The sequence below is a fragment of the Oncorhynchus keta genome, chromosome 10 (assembly GCF_023373465.1).
Source record: "Oncorhynchus keta strain PuntledgeMale-10-30-2019 chromosome 10, Oket_V2, whole genome shotgun sequence".
Taxonomy (NCBI): domain Eukaryota; kingdom Metazoa; phylum Chordata; class Actinopteri; order Salmoniformes; family Salmonidae; genus Oncorhynchus; species Oncorhynchus keta.
Genome location: NC_068430.1, coordinates 6,380,298 through 6,392,594, shown reverse-complemented (window position 1 = coordinate 6,392,594; position 12,297 = coordinate 6,380,298). Strand labels below are relative to the sequence as shown.

Here is a 12,297-nt window from a genome sequence, read left to right as displayed (position 1 = left end):
GATTTTAACAAAGCCAATCTGAAAACAAGACTCCTAAATTTTATCAGCATATCGATTGCGCAACCAGGGGTGGTAAAACCTTGGATCATTGTTACTCTAACTTCCGCGACGCATATAAGGCCCTGCCCCGCCCCCCTTTCGGAAAAGCTGACCACGACTCCATTTTGCTGATCCCTGCCTACAGGCAGAAATTAAAACAAGAGGCTCCCACGCTGAGGTCTGTCCAACGCTGGTCAGACCAAGCTGACTCTACACTCCAAGACTGCTTCCATCACATGGACTGGGACATGTTTCGTATTGCGTCAGATGGGAATATTGACGAATACGCTGATTCGGTGTGCGAGTTCATTAGAACGTGCGTCGAAGATGTCGTTCCCATAGCAACGATAAAAACATTCACTAACCAGAAACCGTGGATTGATGGCAGCATTCGCGTGAAACTGAAAGCGCGAACCACTGCTTTTAATCAGGGCAAGGTGTCTGGCAACATGACTGAATACAAACAGTGCAGCTATTCCCTCCGCAAGGCTATTAAACAAGCTAAGCGTCAGTACAGAGACAAAGTGGAATCTCAATTCAACGGCTCAGACACAAGAGGCATGTGGCAGGGTCTACAGTCAATCACGGACTACAAGATGAAATCCAGCCCAGTCACGGACCAGGATGTCTTGCTCCCAGGCAGACTAAATAACTTTTTGCCCGCTTTGAGGACAATACAGTGCCACTGACACGGCCTGCAACGGAAACATGCGGTCTCTCCTTCACTGCAGCCGAGGTGAGTAAGACATTTAAACGTGTTAACCTCGCAAGGCTGCAGGCCCAGACGGCATCCCCAGCCGCGCCCTCAGAGCATGCGCAGACCAGCTGGCCGGTGTGTTTACGGACATATTCAATCAATCCCTATACCAGTCTGCTGTTCCCACATGCTTCAAGAGGGCCACCATTGTTCCTGTTCCCAAGAAAGCTAAGGTAACTGAGCTAAACGACTACCGCCCGTAGCACTCACTTCCGTCATCATGAAGTGCTTTGAGAGACTAGTCAAGGACCATATCACCTCCACCCTACCTGACACCCTAGACCCACTCCAATTTGCTTACCGCCCAAATAGGTCCACAGACGATGCAATCTCAACCACACTGCACACTGCCCTAACCCACCTGGACAAGAGGAATACCTATGTGAGAATGCTGTTCATCGACTACAGCTCGGCATTCAACACCATAGTACCCTCCAAGCTCGTCATCAAGCTCGAGACCCTGGGTCTCGACCCCGCCCTGTGCAACTGGGTACTGGACTTCCTGACGGGCCGCCCCCAGGTGGTGAGGGTAGGCAACAACATCTCCTCCCCGCTGATCCTCAACACGGGGGCCCCACAAGGGTGCGTTCTGAGCCCTCTCCTGTACTCCCTGTTCACCCACGACTGCGTGGCCACGCACGCTCCAACTCAATCATCAAGTTTGCGGACGACACAACAGTGGTAGGCTTGATTACCAACAACGACGAGACGGCCTACAGGGAGGAGGTGAGGGCCCTCGGAGTGTGGTGTCAGGAAAATAACCTCACACTCAACGTCAACAAAACTAAGGAGATGATTGTGGACTTCAGGAAACAGCAGAGGGAACACCCCCCTATCCACATCGATGGAACAGTAGTGGAGAGGGTAGCTAGTTTTAAGTTCCTCGGCATACACATCACAGACAAACTGAATTGGTCCACTCACACTGACAGCGTCGTGAAGAAGGCGCAGCAGCGCCTATTCAACCTCAGGAGGCTGAAGAAATTCGGCTTGTCACCAAAAGCACTCACAAACTTCTACAGATGCACAATCGAGAGCATCCTGGCGGGCTGTATCACCGCCTGGTACGGCAACTGCTCCGCCCTCAACCGTAAGGCTCTCCAGAGGGTAGTGAGGACTGCACAACGCATCATCGGGGGCAAACTACCTGCCCTCCAGGACACCTACACCACCCGTTGTTACAGGAAGGCCATAAAGATCATCAAGGACATCAACCACCCGAACCACTGCCTGTTCACCCCGCTATCATCCAGAAGGCGAGGTCAGTACAGGTGCATCAAAGCTGGGACCGAGAGACTGAAAACAGCTTCTATCTCAAGGCCATCAGACTGTTAAACAGCCACCACTAACAGTGAGTGGCTGCTGCCAACACACTGTCATTGACACTGACCCAACTCCAGCCATTTTAATAATGGGAATTGATGGGAATTATGTAAATATATCACTAGCCACTTTAAACAATGCTACCTTATATAATGTTACTTACCCTACATCATTCATCTCATATGCATATGTATATACTGTACTCTACATCATCGACTGCATCCTTATGTAACACATGTATCACTAGCCACTTTAACTATGCCACTTTGTTTACTTTGTCTACACACTCATCTCATATGTATATACTGTACTCGATACCATCTACTGTATGCTGCTCTGTACCATCACTCATTCATATATCCTTATGTACATATTCCTTATCCCCTTACACTGTGTATAAGACAGTAGTTTTGGAATTGTTAGTTAGATTACTTGTTGGTTATCACTGCATTGTCGGAACTAGAAGCACAAGCATTTCGCTACACTCGCATTTAACATCTGCTAACCATGTGTATGTGACAAATAAAATTTGATTTGATTTGATTTGATTTGATTTAGAGTAGAGTATATTAGAGTAGAGTATAGTAGAGTATAGTATAGAAGAGTAGAGTATAGTATAGTATATTAGAGTAGAGTATAGTAGAGTATAGTAGAGTATAGTAGAGTAGAGTAGAGTAGAGTATAGTAGAGTAGAGTATAGTAGAGTATAGTATAGTATAGTATAGTATATTAGAGTAGAGGAAATAGTAGAGTGTAGTTCTTTATTTATTGAACCTTTATTTAATCAGGGAGTCATACTGAGACCAAAGTCTATTTTACAGATGAGCCCTGAATTACATACAGTGCATTGGGGAAGTATTCAGCCCCCTTGACTTTTTAAAAACATTTTGTTACGTTACAGCCTTATTCTAAAATGAATTTAATATTTTTTTCTTCCGTCATCAATTGGGTTTTTGCTCTGACATACTTTCCAAATCATGCCCAATCAATTGTATTCACCACAGGTGGACTCCAATCAAGTCGTAGAAAAATCTCAAGTATGATCAATGGAAACAGGATGCACCTGAGCTCAATTTCAAGTCTCATATCAATGGGTCTGAATAAGGTATATGTTTTTTAATTTTAATAAATATGCAGAAATGTCTTAAAACCTTTTAGAATGCTGAATACTTTCCGAATACACTGTAAATAAAGTAACAATAGATGTTATGTTAACTAATATATAAAGCAACCATAGATGCTATGCTAACTAATATATAAAGCAACCATAGATGCTATGCTAACTGATATATAAAGCAACAATAGATGCTATGCTAACAGATATATAAAGCAACAATAGATGCTATGCTAACTGATATATAAAGCATCAATAGATGCTATGCTAACTGATATAAAGCATCAATAGATGCTATGCTAACTGATATATAAAGCATCAATAGATGCTACGCTAACTGATATATAAAGCAACAATAGATGCTATGCTAACTGATATATAAAGCAACAATATATGCTTTGCTAACTGATATATAAAGCATCAATAGATGCCATGCTAACTGATATATAGAGTAACAATAGATGCTATGCTAACTGATATATAAAGCATCAATAGATGCTATGCTAACTGATATATAAAGCAACAATAGATGCTATGCTAACTGATATATAAAGCAAAAATAGATGCTATGCTAACTGATATATAAAGTAAGAATAGATGCTATGGTAACTGATATATAAAGCAACAATAGATGCTATGCTAACAGATATATAAAGCAACAATAGATGCTATGCTAACTGATATATAAAGCAACAATAGATGCTATGCTAACTGATATATAAAGCAACAATAGATGCTATGCTAACTGATATATAAAGCAACCATAGATGCTATGCTAACTGATATATAAAGCAACCATAGATGCTATGCTAACTGATATATAAAGCAACAATAGATGCTATGCTAACAGATATATAAAGCAACAATAGATGCTATGCTCACTGATATATAAAGCAACCATAGATGCTACGCTAACTCATATATAAAGTAACAATAGATGCTATGCTAACTGATATTTAAAGTAACAATAGACTCTATGCTAACTGATATTTAAAGTAACAATAGACTCTATGCTAACTGATATCCGGACGACGCTGGACCAACTGTGCGCCGCCATATGGGACTCGATGTCACGGCCGGCTTTGACACTGGGATCGAGCCCAAGGCTGTCGTAACGCATCAACACTGCGATGCAGTGCCTCAGACGGAGGCCACATCTACCATTTTCAACCTGTATTACGGGATGACAGGGGCTGTGAGTGTAAAGGACTGCTTGCCTTTATTTTTAACCAGATAAGTTAAGGTAGTATACCTCTATCTCTCTGAGGAGCTCAGACTGTCCACAGGTCTCCAGGTCTTCCAGTGCCTGACACCAGAAACTGTCCTCGTGGTCGAGCATGATGGCGTCACTGTGAGGCTGGCTGGTGTATCTGTATCAACGACCACAGGAAAGTACAGGTGTTAGATGTTACATGCTAGATGAACAGTATATCACGATGCCGTCACTAGGAGGGGCGGCAGGGTAGCCTAGTAGTTAGAGCGTTGGACTAGTAACCGGAAGGGTTCAAGTTCAAACGTTCTGCCCCTGAACAGGCAGTTAACCCACTGTTCCTAGGCTGTCATTGAAAATAAGAATTTGTTCTTAACTGACTTGCCTAGTCAAATAAAGGTACAATTTAAAAAATGAGGCTGGCTGGTGTATTGTTCAGTGTGTGTTTATTAGGAGCCCTAATTTGATTTTTTTCAGAAGCTGCAGCTACTCTTCCCGGGGTCCACAAAAAAACACCAAAACATGACAAGTAAACAAAGAAAAAACACCGATAAGACAAGGACAGTCACACACATTTAAATTACAACTATATACCAACGATACAACCAAAAAAGAAGGTGTTGTGTGAGTGAACAACGATGAGTGTGTAACTGTGGCAACACAATAAAGAATCAGAATACATGTTAAAATTAGCTGTACATGAAGCTGTCATTGGCCCCCACACAGCTCAACAACAGTCATTTAACAACATGTGCAAGTTATTTTATTCTGGTGAGACAGAGCGAAGAGGGGAGGGAATGAGGAGAGGAGAGTTGTGTATAGTACAGTATGTATGAGGGGAGAGCAGTACATGAAACCCTACAGTATGTATGAGAGGAGAGCAGTACATGAAACCCTACAGTATGTATGAGAGGAGAGCAGTACATGAAACCCTACAGTATGTATGAGAGGAGAGCAGTACATGAAACCCTACAGTATGTATGAGAGGAGAGCAGTACATGAAACCCTACAGTATGTATGAGAGGAGAGCAGTACATGAAACCCTACAGTATGTATGAGAGGAGAGCAGTACATGAAACCCTACAGTATGTATGAGAGGAGAGCAGTACATGAAACCCTACAGTATGTATGAGAGGAGAGCAGTACATGAAACCCTACAGTATGTATGAAAGGAGAGCAGTACATGAAACCCTACAGTATGTATGAGAGGAGAGCAGTACATGAAACCCTACAGTATGTATGAGAGGAGAGCAGTACATGAAACCCTACAGTATGTATGAGAGGAGAGCAGTACATGAAACCCTACAGTATGTATGAGAGGAGAGCAGTACATGAAACCCTACAGTATATATGAGGGGAGAGAAGTACATGAAACCCTACAGTATGTATGAGAGGAGAGCAGTACATGAAACCCTACAGTATGTATGAGAAGAGAGCAGTACATGAAACCCTACAGTATGTATGAGAGAAGAGCAGTACATGAAACCCTACAGTATGTATGAGAGGAGAGCAGTACATGAAACCCTACAGTATGTATGAGAGGAGAGCAGTACATGAAACCCTACAGTATGTATGAGAGGAGAGCAGTACATGAAACCCTACAGTATGTATGAGAGGAGAGCAGTACATGAAACCCTACAGTATGTATGAGAGGAGAGCAGTACATGAAACCCTACATAATGTATGAGAGGAGAGCAGTACATGAAACCCTACAGAATGTATGAGAGGAGAGCAGTACATGAAACCCTACAGTATGTATGAGAGGAGAGCAGTACATGAAACCCTACAGTATGTATGAGAGGAGAGCAGTACATGAAACCCTACAGTATGTATGAGAGGAGAGCAGTACATGAAACCCTACAGTATGTATGAGAGGAGAGCAGTACATGAAACTCTACAGTATGTATGAGAGGAGAGCAGTACATGAAACCCTACAGAATGTATGAGAGGAGAGCAGTACATGAAACCCTACAGTATGTATGAGAGGAGAGCAGTACATGAAACCCTACAGTATGTATGAGAGGAGAGCAGTACATGAAACCCTACAGAATGTATGAGAGGAGAGCAGTACATGAAACCCTACAGTATGTATGAGAGGAGAGCAGTACATGAAACCCTACAGTATGTATGAAAGGAGAGCAGTACATGAAACCCTACAGTATGTATGAGAGGAGAGCAGTACATGAAACCCTACAGTATGTATGAGAGGAGAGCAGTACATGAAACCCTACAGTATGTATGAGAGGAGAGCAGTACATGAAACCCTACAGAATGTATGAGAGGAGAGCAGTACATGAAACCCTACAGTATGTATGAGAGTAGAGCAGTACATGAAACCCTACAGTATGTATGAGAGGAGAGCAGTACATGAAACCCTACAGAATGTGTGAGAGGAGAGCAGTACATGAAACCCTACAGTATGTATGAGAGGAGAGCAGTACATGAAACCCTACAGTATGTATGAGAGGAGAGCAGTACATGAAACCCTACAGTATGTATGAGAGGAGAGCAGTACATGAAACCCTACAGTATGTATGAGGGGAGAGCAGTACATGAAACCCTACAGTATGTATGAGAGGAGAGCAGTACATGAAACCCTACAGTATGTATGAGAGGAGAGCAGTACATGAAACCCTACAGTATGTATGAGAGGAGAGCAGTACATGAAACCCTACAGAATGTATGAGAGGAGAGCAGTACATGAAACCCTACAGTATGTATGAGAGGAGAGCAGTACATGAAACCCTACAGAATGTATGAGAGGAGAGCAGTACATGAAACCCTACAGTATGTATGAGAGGAGAGCAGTACATGAAACCCTACAGTATGTATGAGAGGAGAGCAGTACATGAAACCCTACAGTATGTATGAGAGGAGAGCAGTACATGAAACCCTACAGTATGTATGAGAGGAGAGCAGTACATGAAACCCTACAGTATGTATGAGAGGAGAGCAGTACATGAAACCCTACAGTATGTATGAAAGGAGAGCAGTACATGAAACCCTACAGGCAAATAAAGAGAGAACAGCGAGAGGAGAGACAGCAGAGAGAGAGAGAGAGAGAGAGAGAACAGCGAGAGGAGAGAGACAGCAGAGAGAGAGAGAGAGAGAGAGAGAGAACAGCGAGAGGAGAGAGACAGCAGAGAGAGAGAGAGAGAGAGAGAACAGCGAGAGGAGAGAGAAGGAGAGAGAGAGAGAGAGAGAGAGAGAGAGAGAGAGAGAGAGAGAGAGAGAGAGAGAGAGAGAACAGCGAGAGGAGAGAGTCAGCAGAGAGAGAGAGAGAGAGAGAGAGAGAGAGAGAGAGAACAGCGAGAGGAGAGAGACAGCAGAGAGAGAGAGAGAGAGAGAGAGAGAACAGCGAGAGGAGAGAGACAGCAGAGAGAGAGAGAGAGAGAGAGAGAGAGAGAGAGAGAGAGAGAGAGAGAGAGAGAGCGAGAGAGAACAGCGAGAGGAGAGAGACAGCAGAGAGAGAGAGAGAGAGAACAGCGAGAGGAGAGAGACAGCAGAGAGAGGAGAGAGAGAGAGAGAGAGAGAGAGAGAGAGAGAGAGAGAGAGAGAGAGAGAGAGAGAGAGAACAGCGAGAGCAGAGAGACAGCAGAGAGAGAGAGAACAGCGAGAGGAGAGAGACAGCAGAGAGAGAGAGAGAGAGAGAGAGGACAGCGAGAGGAGAGAGACAGCAGAGAGTGAGAGAGAGAACAGCGAGAGGAGAGAGACAGCAGAGAGAGGGAGAGAGAGAGAGAACAGTGAGAGGAGAGAGACAGCAGAGAGAGGAGAGAGAGAGAGAGAGAGAGAGAGAGAGAGAGAGAGAGAGAGAACAGCAAGAGCAGAGAGACAGCAGAGAGAGAGAGAGAGAACAGCGAGAGGAGAGAGACAGCAGAGAGAGAGAGAGAGAGAGAGAGAGAGTGGGAGCGAGAAAGAAGAGAAGACAAGAGAACAGAGACAGAGGGAGAGCGGGAGAGAGACAAAGAGAGACAAAGAGATGTACAGAGACAAGAGAAAGACAGTGCAGACAGGGAAAACAAGGCTAAGAGGTATGACATTTTTTAAAATAAAAAATAATGACAGGTTTTCACTCTTCACTATTTTGTATGTTTTAATGGCTCACATCAATGCATTCCAATGGCTTAGAAAAATATTGTACAAATACGGGTGTGTTCGTAAATTCGCTCTGGCTATCTACTCTAATTTCAGAGCACTCTCGTCTGAGTGTGCCAGAGCGCAGAATAACTGATTAATTTACAAACGCTCAACACCCATTGAATATGGCAGTAAAGGTCAACACCCATTGAATATGGCAGTAAACGCTCAACACCCATTGAATATGGCAGTAAACTCTCAACACCCATTGAATATGGCAGTAAACACTCAACACCCATTGAATATGGCAGTAAACGCTCAACACCCATTGAATATGGCAGTAAACGCTCAACACCCATTGAATATGGCAGTAAACGCTCAACACCCATTGAATATGGCAGTAAACGCTCAACACCCATTGAATATGGCAGTAAAAGTCGGCAAAAAAAGCTAGTTTAAATGGTTGCCAGCAGCACAGTTACAGTCACCAACGTTCTGGATAACATGAAAACAGCCTAACCAGCTCTACTAGGGGGAGTAAAATGGTCAGAGTTAGGTGTTCTCTCATTTGTTTCTGGAAGTAGCTAGCAAGCTAGGTAACATTAGCCAGTTAGCTTGGGTGCTTGACTGCCGTCGTGAGGCCAGAACGCTCGGATGAACCCTACTCCTCGGCCAGAGGATCCAGTGTGCGCTCTGAACGCTCTGGATTTGACAAATGCCCAGAGGGCACTCTGAATGCACTCTGGCACTCCAGATTGAATTGCGAACACACCCCGAGTTAGCGGATAAGTGGATTGATGCAGGTTATTACAAGAAGCCATGCTGTCAGTTTGATTCAAGATGGCAGGACTGAAACATGTTGGAGGATAAGGAAGCAATACGGTCAATATCTCCTCCTGGTTCTCTTCCTGGTTCTCTTCCTGGTTCTCCTCCCGGTTCTCCTCCTGGTTCTCCTCCTGGTTCTCTTCCTGGTTCTCTTCCTGGTTCTCCTCCCGGTTCTCCTCCCGGTTCTCCTCCCGGTTCTCGTCCCGGTTCTCATCCTGGTTCTCGTCCTGGTTCTCCTCCTGGTTCTCTTCCTGGTTCTCCTCCTGGTTCTCCTCCTGGTTCTCCTCCTGGTTCTCTTCCTGGTTCTCTTCCTGGTTCTCCTCCTGGTTCTCTTCCTGGTTCTCGTCCTGGTTCTCTTCCTGGTTCTCTTCCTGGTTCTCCTCCTAGTTCACCTCCTGGTTCTCCTCCTGGTTCTCTTCCTACCATTAGCTCATCATTACCATTAGCTCATCATTACCATTAGCTCATCACTACCATTAGCTCATCGTTACCATTAGCTCATCGTTACCATTAGCTCATCACTACCATTATCTCATCGTTACCATTAGCTCATCATTACCATTATCTCATCGTTACCATTAGCTCATCTCTACCATTGGCTCGTCACCACCATTAGCTCATCACTACCATTAGCTCATCCTTACCATTAGCTCATCATTACCATTAGCTCATCACTACCATTAGCTCATCGTTACCATTCGCTCATCGTTATTAGCTCATCTCTACAATTAGCTCATCGGTACCATTAGCCCATCGTTATTAGCTCATCTCTACAATTAGTTCATCACTACAATTAGCTAATTATGACCATTAGCTCATCATTACCATTAGCTCACTACCATTAGCTCATCATTACCATTAGCTCATCACTGCAACTAGCTCATCACTACCATTAGCTCATTATTACCATTAGCTCATCATTACCATTAGCTCATCACTACCATTAGCTCATCGTTACCATTAGCTCATCGTTACCATTAGCTCATCACTACCATTATCTCATCGTGACCATTAGCTCATCGTTACCATTAGCTCATCACTCCAACTAGCTCATCACTACCTTTAGCTCATCACCACCATTAGCTCATCACCACCATTAGCTCAATGTTACCATTAGCTCATCATTACCATTTGCTCTTCGTTACCATTAGCTCATCATTACCATTAGCTCATTGTTACCATTAGCTTACTACAATTAGCTCATCGTTACCATTAGCTCATCACTACCATTGGCTCATCCCCACCATTAGCTCATCACTACCATTAGCTCATCACTACCATTAGCTCATCGTCACCATTAGCTCATCGTCACCATTAGCTCATCACTACCATTAGCTCATCGTTACCATTAGCTCATCATTGCCATTAGCTGATCACTACCATTAGCTCAATGTTACCATTCGCTCATCGTTATTAGCTCATCTCTACAATTAGCTCATCGTTACCATTAGCTCATCGTTATTGGCTCATCGTTATTGGCTCATCGTTACCATTAGCTCATCGTTATTGGCTCATCGTTACCATTAGCTCATCGTTATTGGCTCATCGTTACCATTAGCTCATTGTTACCATTAGCTCATCATTACCATTAGCTCATCGTTACCATTAGCTCATCGTCACCATTAGCTCATCGTTACCATTAGCTCATCATTACCATTAGCTCATCGTTACCATTAGCTCATCATTACCATTAGCTCATTGTTACCATTAGCTCATCGTTACCATTAGCTCATCGTCACCATTAGCTCATCGTCACCATTAGCTCATCGTTACCATTAGCTCATCATTACCATTAGCACATCGTCACCATTAGCTCATTGTTACCATTAGCACATCGTCACCATTAGCTCATCGTCACCATTAGCTCATCGTTACCATTAGCTCATCGTTACCATTAGCACATCGTCACCATTAGCACATCGTCACCATTAGCTCATCGTCACCATTAGCTCATTGTTACCATTAGCACATCGTCACCATTAGCTCATCGTTACCATTAGCTCATCATTACCATTAGCTCATCGTCACCATTAGCTCATTGTTACCATTAGCTCATCATTACCATTAGCTCATCGTTACCATTAGCACATCGTCACCATTAGCTCATCGTTACCATTAGCTCATCATTACCATTAGCGTCCATGTAGCAGCTAACATAGCAGCCGTCGTAATATTAGTTGAACGTTGTTGGTACTGACAAGAGAAAGTAAATTGAGGCATGAATGGAGGAAAAGGGAACACAATGATGAACACAGAACAAAATGTGTGGGATGACTAAAGTGAATCTGTGACACGAGGGTTATATAATTCAACAACATATTATATAACACGGACTGAATCACAGGCATCATGTGTGACAGTTGAAGAGTGCTCACTGGCAGTCACAGGTCCAGGCAGAACCACAGCAGGCTGCTGAGGGGAGGACGGCTCACAATAATGACTGGAACGGAGTCAGTGGAACGGAATCAAACACGTGGAAACCAGGTGTTTGATGTGTTCCATACCATTCCATTTACTCCGTTCCAGACATTATTATGAGCTGATTAAAGGTGCCGCCTGTGGTGGAAACATTAGCCATACTCTGGTAAATGTTAATGCCGATTTGGACATATTTGTATAAAAGACAGAACATACAGAGCTCCGTATACGTTTGTGTAAATATATTAAATATGAATGTATATGATGAAATATTAGGTAGGTACCTTTATGATTTATGATTGAGATAAATTCCTTTGGTTCTTAGTGTAGTTTTTAGCTCCACCCTCTTGCTCATTCATTGTACTGTGGTAAGTGTGTTTGTGATAGGATAAAGTCAGGAAGTTGGGCCTTCGAGGGAAGAGGGGAGTCCTAGCTAGACACGGGAGCGGTATAATCTTGACACTACAGACATACAGTACAGTATATATGTCAAGTAATCTATGATCTAAGTTGATTAGAGAATCATTTTTTTGT

The 12,297-nt window shown here is 43.4% G+C and overlaps 1 protein-coding gene across 1 annotated transcript in view; it reads right to left on the bottom strand.

Annotated features, from left to right (window-relative positions):
- Positions 1-12,297, bottom strand: part of LOC118378225 (glutamate receptor-interacting protein 2-like) — a 185,390-nt gene that overhangs the window by 24,683 nt on the left and 148,410 nt on the right. Inside the window, exon 21 of the mRNA XM_052528611.1 lies at positions 4,486-4,603. Coding sequence (XP_052384571.1) covers positions 4,486-4,603 — 118 coding nt within the window. The remainder of the gene's footprint in view (positions 1-4,485; positions 4,604-12,297) is intronic.